At 43.9% G+C, this 20,619-nt stretch overlaps 1 protein-coding gene across 1 annotated transcript; it reads right to left on the reverse strand.

Annotated features, from left to right (window-relative positions):
- Positions 1 to 18,546: 18,546 nt before the first annotated feature.
- Positions 18,547 to 20,218, reverse strand: LOC145120739 (vesicle-associated membrane protein 711-like). The gene is made up of 4 exons (XM_079056540.1): positions 19,799 to 20,218; positions 19,128 to 19,318; positions 18,848 to 19,011; positions 18,547 to 18,770 (listed from the first exon to the last, which is right to left on the reverse strand). Exons 1-4 carry the CDS (start codon positions 20,013 to 20,015, stop codon positions 18,683 to 18,685), a joined length of 660 nt encoding a protein of 219 aa, XP_078912666.1. The 5' UTR covers positions 20,016 to 20,218; the 3' UTR covers positions 18,547 to 18,682.
- Positions 20,219 to 20,619: the final 401 nt, after the last annotated feature.

The following is a 20,619-nucleotide window of genomic DNA, read 5'->3' on the forward strand; positions in this document are numbered from 1 at the left end:
TTCGAAAGTCTATGGGGTCCAACGTTATGTATGGCTAGCATACACTAGTGCTGTAGGGTTGGTGAAAGTTTCATGGATGGGTGAGTTGGGTGGGACCGGTAGGTCAGTTGTGAGACGGTTAGCTTTCCTCTAGGAGTGAGGATTGAGTGCTCACTATGTTTATGTATATTGTTAGGGTGTTGTGGTGATACTTGAGACAAATATGGGTAGGTGTGGAAGGTAGTATGGGCTGTACTACTGAAAGCACAGGACCCATACGCGTAGCAAGGAAGTCACAACCCCTAGGGATTAGTCGGGAGTTAGTTCCCGGTTATTTATGTGGATTGTCTGATATCTTCCTGTTATGTTTCAGAATGGCAGTTACGAGACGTTTCACGACGGGGTCCGGATCAGGATAAGGACAGGGTGATCAGGAGGCCCCAGTGGCACCTGAGATTATCGGCCAGGAGGGGCCAATGTTGACAGAGGATCGGGTCAGGGAGATCATCCGCGAGCAGGTGGTCGAGATTGTCCGGGGTCAGATTCCAGAGTTGTTCGGGACTATTAAGTCCGCTATGATGGAGTATTTCGATGACATATATGCAGCCACCGTGGCTGTAACAACTACAGGAGGGGAGCGGGGCGAGTTTTTCAGTACAGGGACTTTGATAACACGAAACCCCCTACCTTTGATGGGACGCAGGATCCCATCAAGGCTATGAGGTGGATTTCGGATGTGGAGGGGTGTTTCTTCACCTGCTCGTGTCCTACTGACCAGAAGGTCAGGTGTGCTCTGAACCTGCTAAGGTCCGGGGCCAAGGACTGGTGGAGACTTGCGACTGGGTCGTACACTGACGACCAGAGAGCTGCTGTTACTTGGGAGCAGTTCAGGGACATGTTCCGCGCCTGTTACATTCTGCGGGTCGAGCGGGAACGTTTGGCGTAGGAGTTTCTGAGTTTGAGACAGGATGGGGAGTCGGTGACGGAGATCACCCGTATGTTCACTGAGAGGGTGATGTTTTGCCCGGAGTTTGCTTCCGAGCAGGCTCAGATGACCCGTTATCCGAGCATGCTCAAGACTGACATCCGTCAGTTTGTTGCCACCCAGCGATGTGATACTCTTCTGGAGTTGCAGGAGGCCACTAGACGGCGTGAGTTGGAGATTGAGCTGCAGTTGAGGGAGCAACGGCAAGCCCCAACACAGTCACAGCCGGCACCAAAGCGGTCCAAGACCGCTGATACTAGGACTGGGGGACAGCCAGGCTGCACTTGTGGGAAGTGCGGGAAGGCTCATTCAGGGATGTGCCAGACAGGGAGTGGGTGCCACCGATGTGGCAAGCAAGGCCATTTGGCCAGGGATTGCAGGCAGCCGACTCCGACTTCTGGAGTCAGGCTTTGCTATCATTGTGAGTAGGTGGGCCATATGAAGGCCCAGTGTCCTCTGCTAGTCGCCAAGCCAGCGCAGGCTCCAGCTCCGACTACATTGAGGATTACGGATGGGAGACCATTCAGGGCAGAGCCTCCGAAGGCTCAGGGTCGTGCCTTCCAGCTTACAGCCGAGGAGGCCAGGGCAGCACCGGATGTGGTTGCTGGTACGTTACTAATGAACTCCTTACCTGCACTGGTTCTATTTGACACGGGGGCGAGTCGGTCTTTTGTATCTCAGACATTTAGTAGGGAGTTCAGAGTGCCAGTAGGCGAGCTAGAGTGTCCGTAGCGAGTTTCTATCGCCAACGAACACGGGGTTTCTGCTTCTACGATTTATCGAGGGTGCAAGATGGAGATCTTCGGGGTACCTTTTCCAATAGACTTGATTCCGATCCCCATGGGGGATGTATACGTGATTGTGGGGATGGACTGGCTCAGTCATTTCGGTGCCATGATTGATTGCGAGGGACAGCGGGTAGTGGCTCGAACCCCAAGTGGGGGAGAGTTGATTATATATGGCGAGGGCAACAGATCGGGGTCAGGGTTTTGTTCAACCGCTAGGGCTCGGCAGTATATTCAGCACGGGGGTGTGGGTTACCTAGCGTACGTATTGGATACGCGAGCCAGGGATCAGATTTCGGTTTCCGATGTTCCAGTGGTCAGGGAGTTTGCAGATGTGTTTCTGGAGGAGTTGCCAGGGATACCTCCGGAAAGGCAGGTCGAGTTCAGGATCGACCTGGTGCCACGTGCGGCCCCTATCACTAAGGCGTCGTACCGATTGACACCGCCAGAGATGCAGGAGCTATCGTCACAGCTACAGGAACTGTTGGGCAAGCAGTTCATCCGACCTAGCAGTTCTCCATGGGGAGCACCGATTCTTTTTGTCCGGAAGAAGGATGGTTCGCACCGGATATGCATTGATTACCGGGAGTTGAATAAGTTAACGGTGAAGAACCATTACCCACTCCCGAGGATAGATGATCTCTTCGATCAGTTACAGGGCGCATCTTGTTTTCCAAGAATGACTTGAGGTCTGGGTATCATCAGGTCAGGGTCAGAGAGGAGGACGTGGAGAAGACCGCGTTCCGAACTCGTTATGGACATTACGAGTCCGTGGTGATGCCGTTTGGGCTCACCAACGCGCCAGCAGTGTTCATGGACCTGATGAATCGGGTCTACAGACCGATGCTCGATCGCTCGGTCATAGTGTTTATAGATGATATCTTGGTGTATTCCAAGACCCGGGAGCAGCACGAGGACCATCTACGGGAGTTATTGGGAGTTCTGAGACGAGAACGGCTGTACGCCAAGTTCTCGAAGTGTGAGTTTCGGCTACGAGAGATCCAGTTCCTCGGACATCTCGTTAACTAGGAGGGGATTTTGGTCGATCCGGCCAAAATCGAGGCGGTTATGCAGTGGGAGATCCCGAAATCTCCCTCAGATATTAGGAGCTTTCTGGGATTGGCAGGGTACTACCGGAGGTTCATACAGGATTTCTCCAAGATTGCAGTAGCCCTCACTCGTCTGACGAGGAAGGGGGTGGATTTCCGGTGGGGCCCTGAGCAGCAAAGGGCGTTTGAGACCCTCCGTCAGCATTTGTGTGAGGCGCCAGTCTTGACACTCCCGGAGAGAGTTGAGGATTTTGTGGTGTTATATGATGCATCCATCACAGGTTTAGGGGTGGTCCTCATGCAGAGAGGATGAGTGATAGCCTACACATCGCGGCAGCTGAAGCCGCATGAGACGCGATACCCTACGCATGATTTGGAGCTAGGGGCAGTGGTGTTCGCCCTCAAGATATGGAGGCATTACCTTTATGGGGTCCGTTGTACCATTTACACGGATCATAAGAGCTTGAGACATATCATGGATCAGCCGAACCTGAACATGAGGCAGCGCAGGTGGCTGGATGTAGTCAAGGACTACGACTGTGAGATCCTTTACCATCCTGGTAAAGCGAATGTGGTTGCGGATGCTTTGAGCCGCAAGTCAGCTGGGTCTTCCACCCCAGCGATATGTATGAGGATAGCAGTTGATTCTCCGCTTGTGAGTTTGATCAGAGATGCCTAGGTTGAGGGCATGCAACCAGAGAATTGGAAGCTGGAGAGGATCAAGGGTGAGAATACCCGGTTTGTGCAGGATAGTCGGGGATTATTGACTCGATGCGGCCGGTTCTGGGTTCCGATGTCTGGTGGGGTCAGGCAGACGGTCATGGAGGAGGCTCATAAGTCTCATTTTTCTATTCACCCGGGGGCCACCAAGATGTATAGAGACCTGAGTTTGAGTTACTGGTTGCCATGTATGAAGCGAGAAATCGCTTGGTATGCCGAGAGGTGCTTGACCTACAGGATGGTCAAGGCCGAACAACAGAGGCCGCATGGTAAGCTGCAACCTCTAGAGATTCCCATGTGGAAATAGGAACAGATCATGATGGACTTTATTACCAAGTTGCCGATGACGACGAAGGGATTTGATGCTATATGGGTCATCATGGATCGATTGACCAAGAGTGCCCATTTCTTGGCAATTCGGGAGAGTTCATCGGCCGAGAAGTTGGCCAACATGTATGTTCGCGAGATCGTGTCTCGCCATGGGGTTCCCGTTTCCATTGTCTCTGATCGGGATGTCAGGTTTACCTCCCGTTTCTGGCAGAAATTTCACGAGGAGCTGGGCACGCGGTTACACTTTAGCACAGCATTCCATCTGCAGACTGACGATCAGAGCGAGCGAATCATTCAGACCCTCGAGGACATGTTGAGGGCGTGTGTTATTGACTTCGGTGGGAGCTGGGATTCTCCCCTACCGCTTGCAGAGTTCACCTACAACAACAACTATCATTCCAGCATTGGCGCCCCGCCATTCGAGTTGTTGTACGGGCGGAGATGTCGCACCCCGGTCTGTTGGGGTGAGGTTGGTCACAGGGTGATGGGTCGGACGGAGGTGGTCTTGCAGATTATCGAGGAGATTCAGCAGATTAGGCAGCGACTGCAGACCGCTCAGAGTCAGCAGAAGAGTTACGCCGACCGGCGCCGATCCGAGTTAGAGTTTTAGGCCGGCCCTTTGGTGAGTTATCCTCACTACACTCCTGAAGGTCTCGCCCTGGAAGGGCGTGATCCGCTTCAGGAAGAGGGGAAAATTGGGTCCCCGATTATTGGGCTGTTCAGGATCGTTGCCAGGGTTGGCAAGGTGGCTTACAGGCTAGAGCTGCCGAAGGAGCTTAGTCGGATCCACAGCACTTTCCATGTTTCGCAGCTGCTAAAGTGCATCATGGATCAGGAGGCGGTGGTGTCGCTGGATGATATTCAGGTCGATGAGCGCCTGAATGATGTGGAGAGGCCCGTGGCCATACGGGAGAGAAAGATGAAGATTTTGAGGAACAAGGAGATACCTTTGGTGAAGGTACCGTGGGAGCATCGAAAGGGGTCCGAATGGACGTGGGAGCCAGAGGCAAAGATGCGGGAGCATTATCCGGAACTGTTCACTGCGGCATACTTCGAGGACGAAGTCTAGTTCAAGTGGGGGAGACTTGTAACGCCCTGATTCTCAGCTTGGAACATGGATTTTGGTGAGGAAAGGTTTGAAGATCAAGGAGCTTTGAGCAAGGAACAGTTGGAGATCTGAAGTCCACCTCAGTTTATCACCATTTGGAGGTGTGGAGTTCGTGTTGGTGATCGGGGAGTTGAGCTTTCGAGTTTCAGACGACAGTTGCGAGGTGAGTTATCCTCACTATACTCAAGGGTCTAAGGCACCAAGGCCGGCCCTTTGGATTGTTATGTGGTTATGTTATGCTAGTATGATTTGTTTGATCGGTATCCTAGAGGGTAGGATAATATTATATGATATGTGGTATGATCTGTTGGATCGGTATCCTGGTAGATAGGATGGTGTTATGTGCTATGTGGTATGATCCGTTAGATCAAGTATTGTCTATAGACTGTTGTGTGATTATTTGTTATATGTGCACATGTTGTTTGGCGGTTGAGGCTTATCTGCTTTGTGCGGAAGCCAATAGACTTGGGCATTCCAACCTGTTGGTTGTGGACCGAGAGTATTCCATCCCGAGGATGACTGGACTCATAGTGTGTGGGCATTCCAACCTGTTGGTTGTGGGCCTGGGGTATTCCATCCCGATGATGATTGGACCTATAATATGTTGGTATTCCAACCGGATGGTTGAGGGCCTGGGGTATTCCAACCCGATGGTTGACTGGACCCATAGTGTGCTGTTTATGATTATCTGTGTATAGTATGTGGGTATGGGTATTTTGGGGGAACTCACTAAGCTTTCGGGCTTACAGTTTCAGTTTATTGTTTCAGGTACATCAGGGGATCGCGACAAGGCGAAGGGGTGATCGTACAACTCCTCATGTTTTGTTTATGTTTCTGGGAAAACTCTGATATTATACATTTCGAAAAAATGTTGTACTGATTTTTAATGGTTTGAAATGTTCTTAAAAGTTTTAATTCAGCTTGAATTTTTGGGTGTTACATCGTGTCCGAGACATAGGTCAGAAATCTCGTACATCCCTGCTGCAGACATCTCCTAGCCTTCGCAACCGAACAGAGAGTCGGCTCCTGCGAGGCCCTATCACCATGTATCACCAGTTCTCCCCCTATTGGGGTTCGAACCCTCACCAACTGGCGCTCACAATCGATCATGGCCCTGTTGGCCCCCAGCCAATCCATCCTGACAATCACCTTCAGCCCTCGCAACGGTATCGGGACTAGGTTGACACGAAACCTCTCACCAAGCATATTCAGGACACAGTCCTGATGCACCCTCGCAGCACTCACAGTGTGGTCATCTGCAATCTCTACCTCGAGCGGGGAATCCAAACTTCTCGGTGCGTCCCAGAACTTCTTGCTAAGCGCAAGAGACACAAACGATTGGGTAGCACCCGAATCAAACAATACATGAGCCGACATACCATTGACCAAAAAGGTCCCTATAGAAGCATAATATATACATAAGTCGTACAAATCATAATGAGCAGAGAATAATAGTTACGTACCAGCCACAACGTCAGGTGCTGCCCGAGCCTCCTCGGTGGTCAACTGAAATGCACGGCTTTTCAGTGCCAGAACATCCGCCTTGGCAGGGCGGCCATCGGTAATCCTCAAAGTGGCGGGCGCAGGCGCCGCCACCGCTCCTCCCCTTCCCTGCAACCTTGGACAGTTGGCCTTTTTATGGCCGGTTTGGTTGCAGTAAAAACATATCAAGCCCTTCTTGAGGCAATCCCTGATCACGTGGTCCGATTGGCCACAAGCATAACATCCCGAGCCTGCCGCTCGACAAGCCCCACTGTGCAGTTTGCCGCACTTGGCACACTGGCCACGGCCCTGCTGACCCCTACTGGAAGTGTCTGAGGTCTTAGGCATTTTAGCATGACCTACCGCCGCCTGTGCCTGCTTAGGCTTCCGCTTGGTGCGGAATTCCAACTCCATTTCCAACTCACGGGCCTTCTCCACCATATCATTCAAGGTTTTGCACCCTGTAAAGCTCACAAACTCCCGGATATCATCCCTCAGCATGGAATGATATCTCGTCCTCCGCATATCCTCACAGTAGCGTACTGTGGAATCAAAAAGGCTCGTTCTCGAAACTTGGCGGTGATCTCCGCCACAGTCTCGAGTCTGTTGTAGGTCATGAAACTCCCTCACAAGCCATTTCACATCAATAGGTGGTGTAAACTCCTCATCGAATCGCCGAATAAACTCGGCCCACATCATCTCAGCCACACCAGTCGCTCCTACCTGGCTGGTCACCTCGACCCACCAATCTCGGGCTCTGTCTCTCAGCATACACGAGGCAAAACCCACATTGGCCGCATCCGGGAAAGAACTCGTGCGCTGGGCGTTCTCAATATCCGCCACCCAGTGTCGGCTAACGATGAGGTCCCTGACCCCGAGGAACTCCGACGCTCCGTACGCCTTGAACTCTCGAAACAAGGGAGTTCGGGCCCCGATCTGGCCTGCAGCAATCTCAGTTCTGAATGACCTGAGCCTCTCCTCCATGATCTCCATAATACCCTCCTTGACTGTCCCAAAGATCACTGGGGTAGCGTCAAGAATACCCTTCCTAACCTCGGCTGCAATGATCTCGCGCAGCCTCTCAACAATGGGCTCTGTACCGCTGCCCGATCCTGATCCTGATCCTGTCCCAAATCGTGTCACCACCATGCTGATCTGGAATGTCATAAACCATAGTAATTAGGACATCTACATAGGGGATCTTCCCACATCGGTCCTCCTTAAACTGTCAGATCTAGCACTAGTTCGGGTACAGGTCCCGTGCTTTCAGTAGTACGGGCCCAATACTACCTTCCACACCTACCTGTACCTTTCCCCAAAGCTCTACCTGACAACTCCAATTTGTTCCACAATAAATCATATACCACAAGCCACCGCATAACCCAAATCCCAGGCTGTCCTAAGATTTGTTGTACCCGCATCAAACAGACCAATCATGACAGGTTGCCTTTATGCATGCAAATTATACACATAAAAGGATCAAATAGACTTTCGAATAAGAGATTCTACCCTAGGACCACAACCAGACAAGGAACATGAAATAAGGCAAAATCAATCATTCTGAGGCTATAAGCTCCTAACCATATATAATTTTAAAAGCATACACATAGCAAGTTCCATATGATTATCATAGCTCAATTATCAGTGTAACATGGCTAACATATTGGGGAACTACTTATTTGGCTCAGCTGATCACGCGTGTTGCACTCTCATCTTTTCCATTCCTTAAAAGTTTTTAGCTTTTATTTTGAAAACCATTTTTACCATTTCCTTAGTTTGAGTCCTGACACACCCGAGAGTGTGCCCGAATCCCTCAAACCAAGGCTCTGATACCAACTTGTAACAACCCAATTTTTACAAAGATTTTTTTTTTTGAATAATTAACACATTTCCAATATCAAGAGATTCAGTTATAATTGTTTTCAAAACATAATTCAAATACAACTTTTATTCCAAACATCAGAGTGTCCCACAAAAGTACGAGAGAGTGCACGTCGCGCCATCAAGCTTTGCCCTTGCCCTTGGGCTCCGATGTACATGAAACAAATCCAAAAACTATATGCTAATGCTTAGTGAGTTCCCCAAGCATACCATACAAACCACATACAACACATCATACTACCTGCAACAACTATACATATAACATAAGCCCTGCATACAACCGATAAGGATGTCGTAGGCTCGTCCCCAGGGTCTTACACCAGGACGCCATGGGCTCTCCACATGATCTTACACCTAAGTGTCATGGGCTCTTCCATGGTCTTAGATAGGAAAGTCATAGGCTCTCCACATGGTATTACATCCAAGTGCCATGGGCTCTCCCATCGTCTTCCATACAACATACCACGTATATCAATCGCATACTTCCTATCTCATGCCAACTAACACGTCACATAATGCAATCCCAGCTAAGATACTACACATCATGAAATGGGCCGGTCTTGGTGCCTTAGACCCATTGGTATGGTGAGGAGACTCACCTTTCAAAGGCTGAACTGGTAAGCTGAAGTGAAATATATCCCACACGCTGCTCCTTCTCAACTGCCTATAATCATCAAGTGATTAACTTATCACCATCCCATAAATACTCACAGATCAACCCTGGACAAAATCAAGGTCAAGGTCAAAGTTCACATTCAAGGTCAACAGTCCATGTTGACCTCGACTCGTCGAGTATAACCAGTCACTCGCCGAGTTCCTTGCTTAACTCGCCAACTCGCCGAGTCACCTGAGTGACTCGTTGAGTTCCTTAATGTTCGCGGTTCCAAACCCTAAACCGCAAACCCCTAGCTGTAAACTCTGTGGCCGTAAACTCTTTGTCCGACTCGTCGAGTCGATTAAAGGACTCGACGAGTTCCCTTATTCCTTCTCATTTTCGGCCTTCTCTAGTGGGATCCAGGGTCCCAAACTTCAGATCTAGCCTTCCCTAGTGAAGATGTCACGTAAAGTTGCAAACTTTACGTGAATCCAAGGCCTCACATGGCCATAACACCAAAAATAGTCTTCATACAAGGTTTTAATGCATGGAAAGGGATTATATTGCCTAAAGGAGACAACTTTATGTCATTGGGGACCTAAAGAGGTCCAGATCTGGAACCATATCCTTGTGATAAGTCCAGATTCAAGTATGACTCCATTTTGCACCAAAAATGGTCATTTACTTCCAAGAAGAGGGATCTAAGTAATTAAAACTCAAGGTAACAACTTTATACCTCAAGATGGTGGCCAATACAGTGTAAATTTCAGATCTACTGCTTCACTCCTTGCTCCTTCTTCTTCAAGCTCTAAAAATCCTTCAGAACCCACAAAAATCACTCACAAATGCTCTTACTCTCACTCAAGGGTGTTCACGGCCACAAACTGCTTTCTGTAGGGAGATAAGGTGCTAAGGGAGGCCATAAGGGCAGATAATGATCCTTCAGTAGGCGGCAAACCCCGAAATTAGGGTTTTCTCTTTACAGCTCTAACTCGCCGAGTCGGGCCTTCCGACTCGCCGAGTTGGTCCCGATCCGTGTCCATGATTAAATGCCCCTACTCGACGAGTTGCACTCCCAACTCGCCGACTCCCTGCACCAAAACCCTGAAATTAACTAAATCAAATAACTACCTGGAACAGGTGTTACAATTGTGTAGTGGGTTGAGAAAACGTCACATGGGCTACGAAATGGATTAAATGCGCTGCAATATGGGCCTCTCTCCTTTTGTCCCCCTCATTTCTCAACTAAGATTTTTCGCACTACACTAGAAAACGCTCCGAAGAAAATGGTTTAAAATGGGCGTACAATAAGATTTTATGTTTGTTACATTTGTATTGTAACGCCCGCAAATCCGGGCTACTCAATTTAGAGGCAATAAGTGTCGAAAATGACTTTTCGACAAAAGATTATTTAAAATAAATAATCTTAACCAAGTTGTAGAATATGTCTCAGGGTTCCGTACATATAAAGAACGCCGAAATCCGACTTATAACGAAGAAGTTATGACCTGACGAAGTTTTACAGCAAAACTGGCACGGCACCGGGAGACGTAAATAGTGAATATACGATAGAGGACTTTTTAGCCTTAGAAATCTAAACAAAAATTGTAGTATACGTTAAACTGAGAACATACAAAAAAAGAAAGCCCAAATCTGACTTCGTATGAGGAAGTTATGAATTTTCTAAGATATGGCATAACAGTGCACGACCCGAAACTCGAATTTTAGATCGAGCGGTTTTTGGCCTACGCGACCTAAATGAGAGTTGAAGATCTCATTAATAGGAACTCAACGGTAAAACGAAAGGACGAAAACGGAGTCCGTATGTAGAAGTTATGAATTTTACGCGGACATTTAACAGTATAATCTCGTCCTACTGCTAAATTTAAGATCGGTCGAGAATTAGCCGACGGAGTCAAAATGAAAGTTGTAGATCTTATTTTTACCTACGCGTGGATATAAAAAACGTCGAAAACGGAGCTCGTATGCGAAAGTATGAATTTTTGAAAATCAGCTGATTTCCACCCTGTGTGCGATGCCACGTGTCAGCACCAGGCGAAACCTTGGAGCCTACGCAACACCACGACGTGGTGAGAGGCACCACGACGTGGTGACGCTCCAGGAAGCCTATAAATAGAGGTGTCGGGTTCCCTTCATTCCTCACACCTTCCAACTTCTTCCTCTCTCTCTCTAGAACATCTTTCTAAGCCCTAAAACCCCCCCAAAAAGCCCAGGAACCCCCTAACACGAGCCGGAAGCCTCGAAGCGCCCGACGGCTCCGAAAAGAAGAGCCTTCGGCTCAGAAACTCTGCTTCGGCGGAGCCTGGTTTTGAGAAAAAACCATTGTAAGTGAGTTACGCCTACCCTATCTTTAGTATAACTTATGTTTCAATATAGTAATGTTATTAGAACCTTATAATAATTATTTGAGATATTATTATGGGTTATATAAGTGTCGTTATAATATCTTTTTAACTACTCGCGGTACGGGGAATCTGGTTTAAAGGACCGCATAGGGTTGTTGGATTTCAGAAGTGCTATATGCCAAAATGGTCCTGCCCTCCGGTGTTTTATGTCTGGCCCCTGTCTGTACATAGTAGGTGAAGAGTATTGTTTAACGCTTATATAATAGTAATAATAGCTAGACTATTAAGTAGTCTCGTCGAACCTTAGACTAAACTCTAGTGGTAATGATACCAGGTTTTGTCGAAAGGAGCGGTTTTAAGTAAACGAAGCAATTTCCGAGTACCGAGTCATCACCTTATCAGGTGAGTGCATAGTTACTTTCATCTTACACACAGATATGAAGTATTTTATATAAATTATGTGTTATGTGTGCATATAACCTGTATACTTGCTATCTATGCTGGATGAACGATTTTATACATTTTTTAAATAATTTAAACTGTATATGTATTTTATATCTACGAATATGTTGGGTAAAACATGGGTAGATGAATGATGAGAGATGAAAGATGATATGAGTGAACATTGGCGACTATGAGACTTAGTGCCCACTGTATAAACCCTGGCGACTATGCGACTTATTGCCTGTTGTATAAACCCTGGCGACTATGAGACTTAGTGCCTAAACCCTGGCGACTATGCGACTTAGTGTCTGTTGTATAAACCCTGGCGACTATGAGACTTAGTGCCTAAACCCTGGCGACTATGCGACTTGGTGTCTGTTGTATAAACCCTGACGACTATGAGACTTAGTGCCTAAACCCTGGCAACTATGCGACTTAGTGCCTGTCGAGTAAACCCTGGCAACGATGGATTTTGTGTCGGTTCCTTAGGATGATCCTTAGGAATGAATGAACGAGGAATAACTAATTCTTAGGGTAGATCCTTAAGAGTAAAGAAGATAATGGGGATGGGTAATTGAGTTGATTGTTTGATGTTTAAACATAATAATTATATTATTGTGGGTTGAAAACCCTATGTACTCACCAGGTTTCCCAACCTGACCCACTCAAGCTTATTTGTATCACAGGTGTCGATATAAAGCTATTTTACACTGAGAAATTTAAAAGAGATGTAGATCACTAGTGTAAATGAATGTAAGTTCTGTTTATGCTTATGTTTCTGTATTGATGATGACATCCCAAATGTTTTAAAATGAATAAAAATACATTTCTTCGGAAATGCTTTGATAATATATTTATCATGTTTTTCTGGGAACAAATTCCACAACATTTTTATTAAAAGAAGTACTCTGATTTTTATAAAGCCTAAACAAAATCGGTCTTTTCTGGCCGTGAAAATTGGGATGTCACAGTTGGTATCAGAGCATTAGTTTAAGCGAACTAGGAATATGGATTATTTGTAGACTTAAACTTAGAATCCTAATCGATAATCGTGAGGAGTGTGTCTAATAAAATTTAGGTGATACACCTAAATAGACACAAGCACTAGCTAATTTAGGGAAAATGCCTAACATGCTTTTATGTGCTAAATGATTTATGATGCTAAATGTATGATCGGATCTATGGTCTGTTGCCGACCGGATCTGGAAACTTTATGTGTTCAGATTTCTAAACATTTAAATACGGTATTAGAACTGGCATATAACTTTTCGGATTGATGGGGAGGTTTACACGTCGATCTTAAATAAAATCTCTCCTATCTTAATTCTCGTCATTACACACCAAACGTCTGATTTGGTGTATAGATCAAAATGGCAAGAACCCGAAGTGGAGTCGGGAACGCAAATGGAAACAGGAATCAACAACCAGTGATTGAGCAAATACCTGTTGTAGTAGCCGCTCCTGAGCCAATCACGATGACCGGAGTGCAAGCGTTGATCCAGATAATGTTGCATCGTCAAATGGAGGAAACAAGGCGTTTACTTCAACAAAAACGAGAGGAACTTACGGTGCCTATTGAACAGCCCGAGTTGAATGAAGGGCAGTCTGAGGAAGGGAACGACAGCAGGACCGTTGGTCAAGCTGATCCACCGATGATTAAGAGGAACAACCAAGATGACGGAGTCGAGAGGAATGAATGCAAGTACAAAGATTTTCTAAATTGCAGGCCATCGACTTTCACTGGGAAGGAAGATCCGATCGGAGTCATGGATTGGATCTCGGAGATGGAATTAGCCTTCGTGACATGTGGTTGCAAGGGCAAGCTACAAACCACATTTGCAGTACGTCGGTTCAGAGGAGGCGTTGTTCGCTGGTGAAACACCTTGGGGAAGACTCTAAGCCCCAATGAGCCCCTGCAACCGACTTGGGTAGAGTTTTTGGTGCATTTCAAGCGCAAGTACTGCTCAGCCCAAAATTTTCTCGAGCTAGAAAACTAATTCCTGACTTCGAAGAAAGGGAGCATGTCCATCGATGAATACACCAACAACTTCACCGATAAAATGGAATTTACCTTGCGCCTTGTCCCATATGGCTGACGAAAATTGACAAGTACGCAAAGGGACTTCCATGGGAGTATGCGGTGCCAGTACGCCAGGCACCTACTCTTGAGGCGACTATCTGGGCTGCTAAGTCTGTAGCAGAGATGATCAAGAGTAGAGCCGCCAACAAGGTCGAAGTTGGTGAGAAAAGGAAGAATGAGGGATCTTCAAAGACCAACAAAGAAAGCAAATTCTCAAAATTTGGAATTGGAGGTGAAGCTAAGTGGTGCGAGGGGTGTAAAAAGAAACACTTCGGGAAGTGTAGCGTGGAGATAACTTGCTATAAATGTGGAAATACAGGGAATTACGCCAACAAGTGCGCGTCCAACAAGAAGTTGTGCTACGGATGTAACAAAAAAGGGCATATTTCTAGAGATTGCCCAAAGAAAAAATCAGGTAGCTTGGCCAAACACACCACCAAGGCCAAGGGCATTCCACATGATCCTCGACGAAGCAGAAAACAACGCGAGGAATCAAGGATGAGGACTTCATCAAGTTATGCAGCAGCCATATGGATAGTGTCGTATGGTGTAGCCTATTAGAGGCATAGTCTAGGGTGAACTTGAATACCTATGTAATCATTTCAAGGAGTAATATAAAACCTTCATTTTGTTATCTGGTGTGTTAAGTTGTTATGTAATCTTCTTGTATGGTGACTTGGAAAACTGCGAGACAATACTTGGGATGAGTATGAGTAGGTGTGAATGGTAGTAGAGGCCTATACTACCGGAAGCACAGGACTCACACTTGGATCAGGGAAAGTTACAAGGTTACCAAGAAGCTAGTAATTGATTTCTTTTTGTTCATAAATGTCGTTACCATCGTTTCGGTAATGACTAAGAAGATGATTGTTATTCTGACCCTAGTGGTCATATCAAATTGAGTCCGACTACGATGCGCATATTACGTGGTTCAGAGAACCAAGTTCTATGTAGCATCTGACTTAAGCCAGAAGATTGAAGTGAAAGATAATCGAAGCGATCAATAGAAGTATCACACTCATAGTTAAAGAAGTTGGTAGCTAGAAATACTACATGTTGAAATGTGATTGTATCACATTGAAACATAAAGGAAAGTATATTCCATTCCGGAATTTGACTCTAAGAGACCTGAGTCTAAGCGTTGCGACACACGATGAGAGTTCATTGGAACGTGACCCATCGGTCTAAAGTGGAAATCAAATAACTTATCTTAAGTTTGTTAAAAAGAAGAAGGAGTCTCCATTAAGGATCGGGATTGTGAATCGAAGGTCATGATTAAAGGTCTAACATGAGACAGAGAGTGGGAGCGAGATCGAGCACCGCCTGCGGTTAAGAAGTCTAAGAGTTAGATGCTCATTCGAAGGAACATAGAAGTTACGATTATTACCTAGGATGAATAGATAACGTATGGAGTCATTATAAAGCCCTGTTTCGTTGATGATTCCGGGACGTAATCATCCTAATGGGGAGATAATTGTAACGCCCGCAGATCCGGGCTAGTCAATTTAGAGGCAATAAGTGTCGAAAATGACTTTTCGACAAAAGATTATTTAAAATAAATAATCTTAACCAAGTTGTAGAATATGTCTCAGGGTTCTGTACATATAAAGAACGCCGAAATTCGAGTTATAACGAAGAAGTTATGACCCGACGAAGTTTTACGGCAAAACTGGCACGACACCGGGAGATGTAAATAGTGAATATACGATAGAGGACATTTTAGCCTTAGAAATCTAAAAAAAGTTGTAGTATTCGTTAAACTGAGAACATACAAAAAAAGAACGCCCAAATCTGACTTCGTATGAGGAAGTTATGAATTTTCTAAGATATGGCATAACAGTGCACGACCCGAAACTCGAATTTTAGATCGAGCGGTTTTTGGCCTACGCGACCTAAATGAGAGTTGAAGATCTCATTAATAGGAACTCAACGGTAAAACGAAAGGACGAAAACGGAGTCCGTATGTAGAAGTTATGAATTTTACGCGGACATTTAACAGTATAATCTCGTCCTACTGCTAAATTTAAGATCGGTCGAGAATTAGCCGACGGAGTCAAAATGAAAGTTGTAGATCTTATTTTTACCTATGCGTGGATATAAAAAACGTCGAAAACGGAGCTCGTATGCGAAAGTATGAATTTTTGAAAATCAGCTGATTTCCACCCTGTGTGCGATGCCACGTGTCAGCACCAGGCGAAACCTTGGAGCCTACGCAACACCACGACGTGGTGAGAGGCACCACGACGTGGTGACGCTCCAGGAAGCCTATAAATAGAGGTGCAGGGTTCCCTCCATTCCTCACACATTCCAACTTCTTCCTCTCTCTCTCTAGAACATCTTTCTAAGCCCTAAAACCCCCCAAAAAGCCCAGGAACCCCCTAGCACGAGGCGGAAGCCCCGGAGCGCCCGACGGCTCTGAAAAGAAGAGCCTTCGGCTCAGAAAATCTACTTCGGCGGAGCCCGATTTTGAGAAAAACATGTTGTAGGTGAGCTACGTCTACCCTATCTCTTGTATAACTTATGTTTCAATATAGTAATGTTATTAGGACCTTATAATAATTATTTGAGCTATTATTATGGGTTATATAAGTGTCGTTATAATATCTTTTTAACTACTCGCGGTACGGGGAATCTGGTTTAAAGGGCTGCATAGGGTAGTTGGATTTCAGAAGTGCTATATGCCAAAATGGTCCTGCCCTCCGGTGTTTTATGTCTGGCCGCTGTCTGTACATAGTAGGTGAAGAGTATTGTTTAACGCTTATATAATAGTAATAATAGCTAGACTATTAAGTAGTCTCGTCGAACCTTAGACTAAACTCTAGTGGTAATGATACCAGGTTTTGTCGAAAGAAGTTGTTTTAAGTAAACGAAGCAATTTCCGAGTACCGAGTCATCACCTTATCAGGTGAGTGCATAGTTATTTTCATCTTACACATAGATATGAAGTATTTTATATAAATTATGTGTTATGTGTGCATATAACCTGTATACTTGCTATCTATGCTGGATGAACGATTTTATACATTTTTTAAATAATTTAAACTGTATATGTATTTTATATCTACGAATATGTTGGGTAAAACATGGGTAGATGAATGATGAGAGATGAAAGATGATATGAGTGAACATTGGCGACTATGAGACTTAGTGCCCGCTGTATAAACCCTGGCGACTATGCGACTTATTGCCTGTTGTATAAACCCTGGCGACTATGAGACTTAGTGCCTAAACCCTGGCGGCTATGCGACTTAGTGTCTGTTGTATAAACCCTGGCGACTATGAGACTTAGTGCCTAAACCCTGGCGACTATGCGACTTGGTGTCTGTTGTATAAACCCTGACGACTATGAGACTTAGTGCCTAAACCCTGGCAACTATGCGACTTAGTGCCTGTCGAGTAAACCCTGGCAACGATGGATTTTGTGTCGGTTCCTTAGGATGATCCTTAGGAATGAATGAACGAGGAATAACTAATTCTTAGGGTAGATCCTTAAGAGTAAAGAAGATAATGGGGATGGGTAATTGAGTTGATTGTTTGATGTTTAAACATAATAATTATATTATTGTGGGTTGAAAACCCTATGTACTCACCAGGTTTCCCAACCTGACCCACTCAAGCTTATTTGTATCACAGGTGTCGATATAAAGCTATTTTACACTGAGAAATTTAAAAGAGATGTAGATCACTAGTGTAAATGAATGTAAGTTCTGTTTATGCTTATGTTTCTGTATTGACGATGACATCCCAAATGTTTTAAAATGAATAAAAATACATTTCTTCGGAAATGCTTTGATAATATATTTATCATGTTTTTCTGGGAACAAATTCCACAACATTTTTATTAAAAGAAGTACTCTGATTTTTATAAAGCCTAAACAAAATCGGTCTTTTCTGGCCGTGAAAATGGGGATGTCACATGTATACATTTATATTTGTGGCCAAACTCCTTTTCGGTATATTATGAATTCACATAAGCCAAACCACCTGTGAAAAAGGGATTTTCATAGGTAAATTTGTTATTTTCATGATCACGGATGAAGTATTGAGATTATTTTCTTCCAAATTTGTTGATGACCAAAAATCTCGTTATGTCCCCTATTTAAGAAACTTTCCCATTGTTCTAAAGAATCATTAGAACTCATATTGTCCCATTCTCCTTACAATAGATCAAAGAAGGTAGTTGGTGTTGTGGTGGAGAGAAAGCTCTTGACCCTGATGGTTTTACGTCTGATTTTACTAAGAAATGTTGGCACGTGATCAAGGAAGACTGCATAAACATTGTTAATCACTTCGAAGACTCGACTTGGTTAAAACTCTCATGTATTTTCTTAATACCTAAAATCAAGGATCCTCTATTGTTGCCGGACTATATGCCCATTAGCCTTATTGGTTACCAATTTTCTTAAGTAGGTGGTGTTTTAGTAATTTTTGAACATCTTTAGCATCGTGACATGTTTTCAAATGACATTTGGTATTGAGACAAACATTTACAAAAATAAAGTATGCAGTGTTGGAATCCAGAAATCTTATTTAGTCAACATAGTGAGTTTGATAAAATACATAGCATCATCCCCTCGTTTTATATATTAACAAAGATGACACTCGTTAATCATTGGGCTCCATTTTTACAACATTTCAAGAAAACTTATCTATGTGGAATTCTAAATATTTACCAATTGGAGTGATTCTTACCAAAAATTTCTAAATATACTCTTGATCATTGATAAACTTATTATTCCTCGTATAACAAAACAACTCGATACAAATAACTTATCAAATTACTATAAAAGAATGTCAAAAAAATGCAAGAATTTTTTTCGAAGGCTTTGAATTCAAAAACCCTAATAAATCAAATTTCCCATTTGTTTCCCGTTTTCATCATAGACAAGCTGGAAGTGCAAACCCCTTGCAAACAAATGCCAGAACAATGTACACTATCACCAGGAGAAGAATTACCATAGCAACCCTACATTTAAATTAAGTCCATTAATTATATTAGCTCAGTAATCTATAAAGATAATGTATATAGGTTAGAGGATATACATAAGTTTGACATTTTTCCACCACATTGTATTCCTGAATCTTCTAGACTGCTTTCTGAATCGAAAAGTATTCGTTTGCATATTTGCAGTTTTATCAACAAGTGTTTCCAAACGATCACCCCTCTCAAGAACTTTGTCAATATTTTGAATCATCACACTTCTTACCTGTTTATAAAGCATGCAATTTCATCTTTCTTGTTCAAGATCAAAGAGGTATTACTATTTAGTTTACAAAAATTGATTTAACAAAAGTATTGGAATGTTAAGTTAAGGAAACTCACCTGACTCATTTCACCTTTTAAACGGTTTATCCTGTCTGCATTGGGATCACTGGAGTAATACTCCATTTGTTGGCTCAAAACCCTAGAAAACTCATCATTCATTTCATAAGCTTGGGCTGTTAGAACTGCTCGACCGTATGTTCTAACGAATCTCTGATGAATCTCTTCAAGAAATGTAAATGGAATTCGTCCTGTAAAATATAGATATTGCCACTACTGATCATATTCTGCCAACCATCAATTGTTTTAATGAACTTGTAATTGAAAAAGAGTAGAAGTGAAATGATTGAATGTGTTGTAATTGAAAAAGAGTAGAAGTGAAATGATTGAATGTGTTTATTTGATCACTGATATTATATGTCAGTATCAAGTATTGGATTTTATGGATCTAAGAATCCCTGTATGGAAGGAATTGGATTTCAAATTTCAAATTATAAACATAAACGACCTTCATAAGGCAGCAATGCTGCTCGAAGAACCCTAGATTATCAAAATCAAATCAGATATGCAAGTTTCAAATTGAATTACTGTCGACAGAATAGCGAGACCTGATCTTCGGCTCAAATCATACAATATGATCACAAACTCATCTAATGGAAATGAATCGATCTTATCATAATAGAACGAATTTTAAGCAAACAATAAGAACAGAGCTGTTATTATTAGCTTACTTCCGGCATCATCATCGGCCATACAGAGAATAGTGAGGCCATCAGTCCGTTTAACGTGAAAAATATACCGATCTTGCGAATACGAAACATTCATATCATTGTTTCCGGGGATTTTCTCGAGAATTTGTCTGGCGATGGTGCTCCCGTTGGTCGACGTACCACTGAATTCCGCCAACAGAACAGATCCTCTGGCCACCAGCGTGTAAAGAATCGTCATCTCTACCTTGACACAATGCAGAGAATCTGATAAAGCAAATGGGAGATTGTGATACTGGAGAGGAATATTTGGATTTGTTTTGTTAGAATTCAGTGGAAAAGGAGAATTGAATAAGGAGATTGAGAAAAGTTCATGGAAGCCACGATTACTAAAGCTTTCATGTTCATGTGTTAATGTGATGCTGAAAATAAAAAGTGTAGGAAGAGTAATTCGTTTGGACCCATCAAATCAAGTATATATAAAAACCAACTAATGGTGCCTTTGGAATGTCAAATCATATATGTTTGGAAAAAAAAAAGTTTATACTCCTATTTGTGTTCTAATACTAATACTTGGATTTTGTTGTGAGTTTTGTCCAAAATTTTTAAAACTTTTTAATAATGATGAATTTGCCCTTTATTATCTCTAAATATTATTAAAAGAGAACTTTAAATTCTAAAATGAAGAAACAAGGACCCTTGATTATATTTCACTCTTTAGATCTCCACCTTTCGATTATTTTGATGACGTCATCCTACACCAAAATACGTTTTGCTGACATATAGACCAAAATACGCACGGTAACTTCCTCCTTACTTTTCATTCCGAATCCTAATTTCATTCT

Source organism: Lactuca virosa, chromosome 6 (genome assembly GCF_052849685.1).
Source record: "Lactuca virosa cultivar CGN04683 chromosome 6, Lactuca_virosa_CGN04683_v6, whole genome shotgun sequence".
Taxonomy (NCBI): domain Eukaryota; kingdom Viridiplantae; phylum Streptophyta; class Magnoliopsida; order Asterales; family Asteraceae; genus Lactuca; species Lactuca virosa.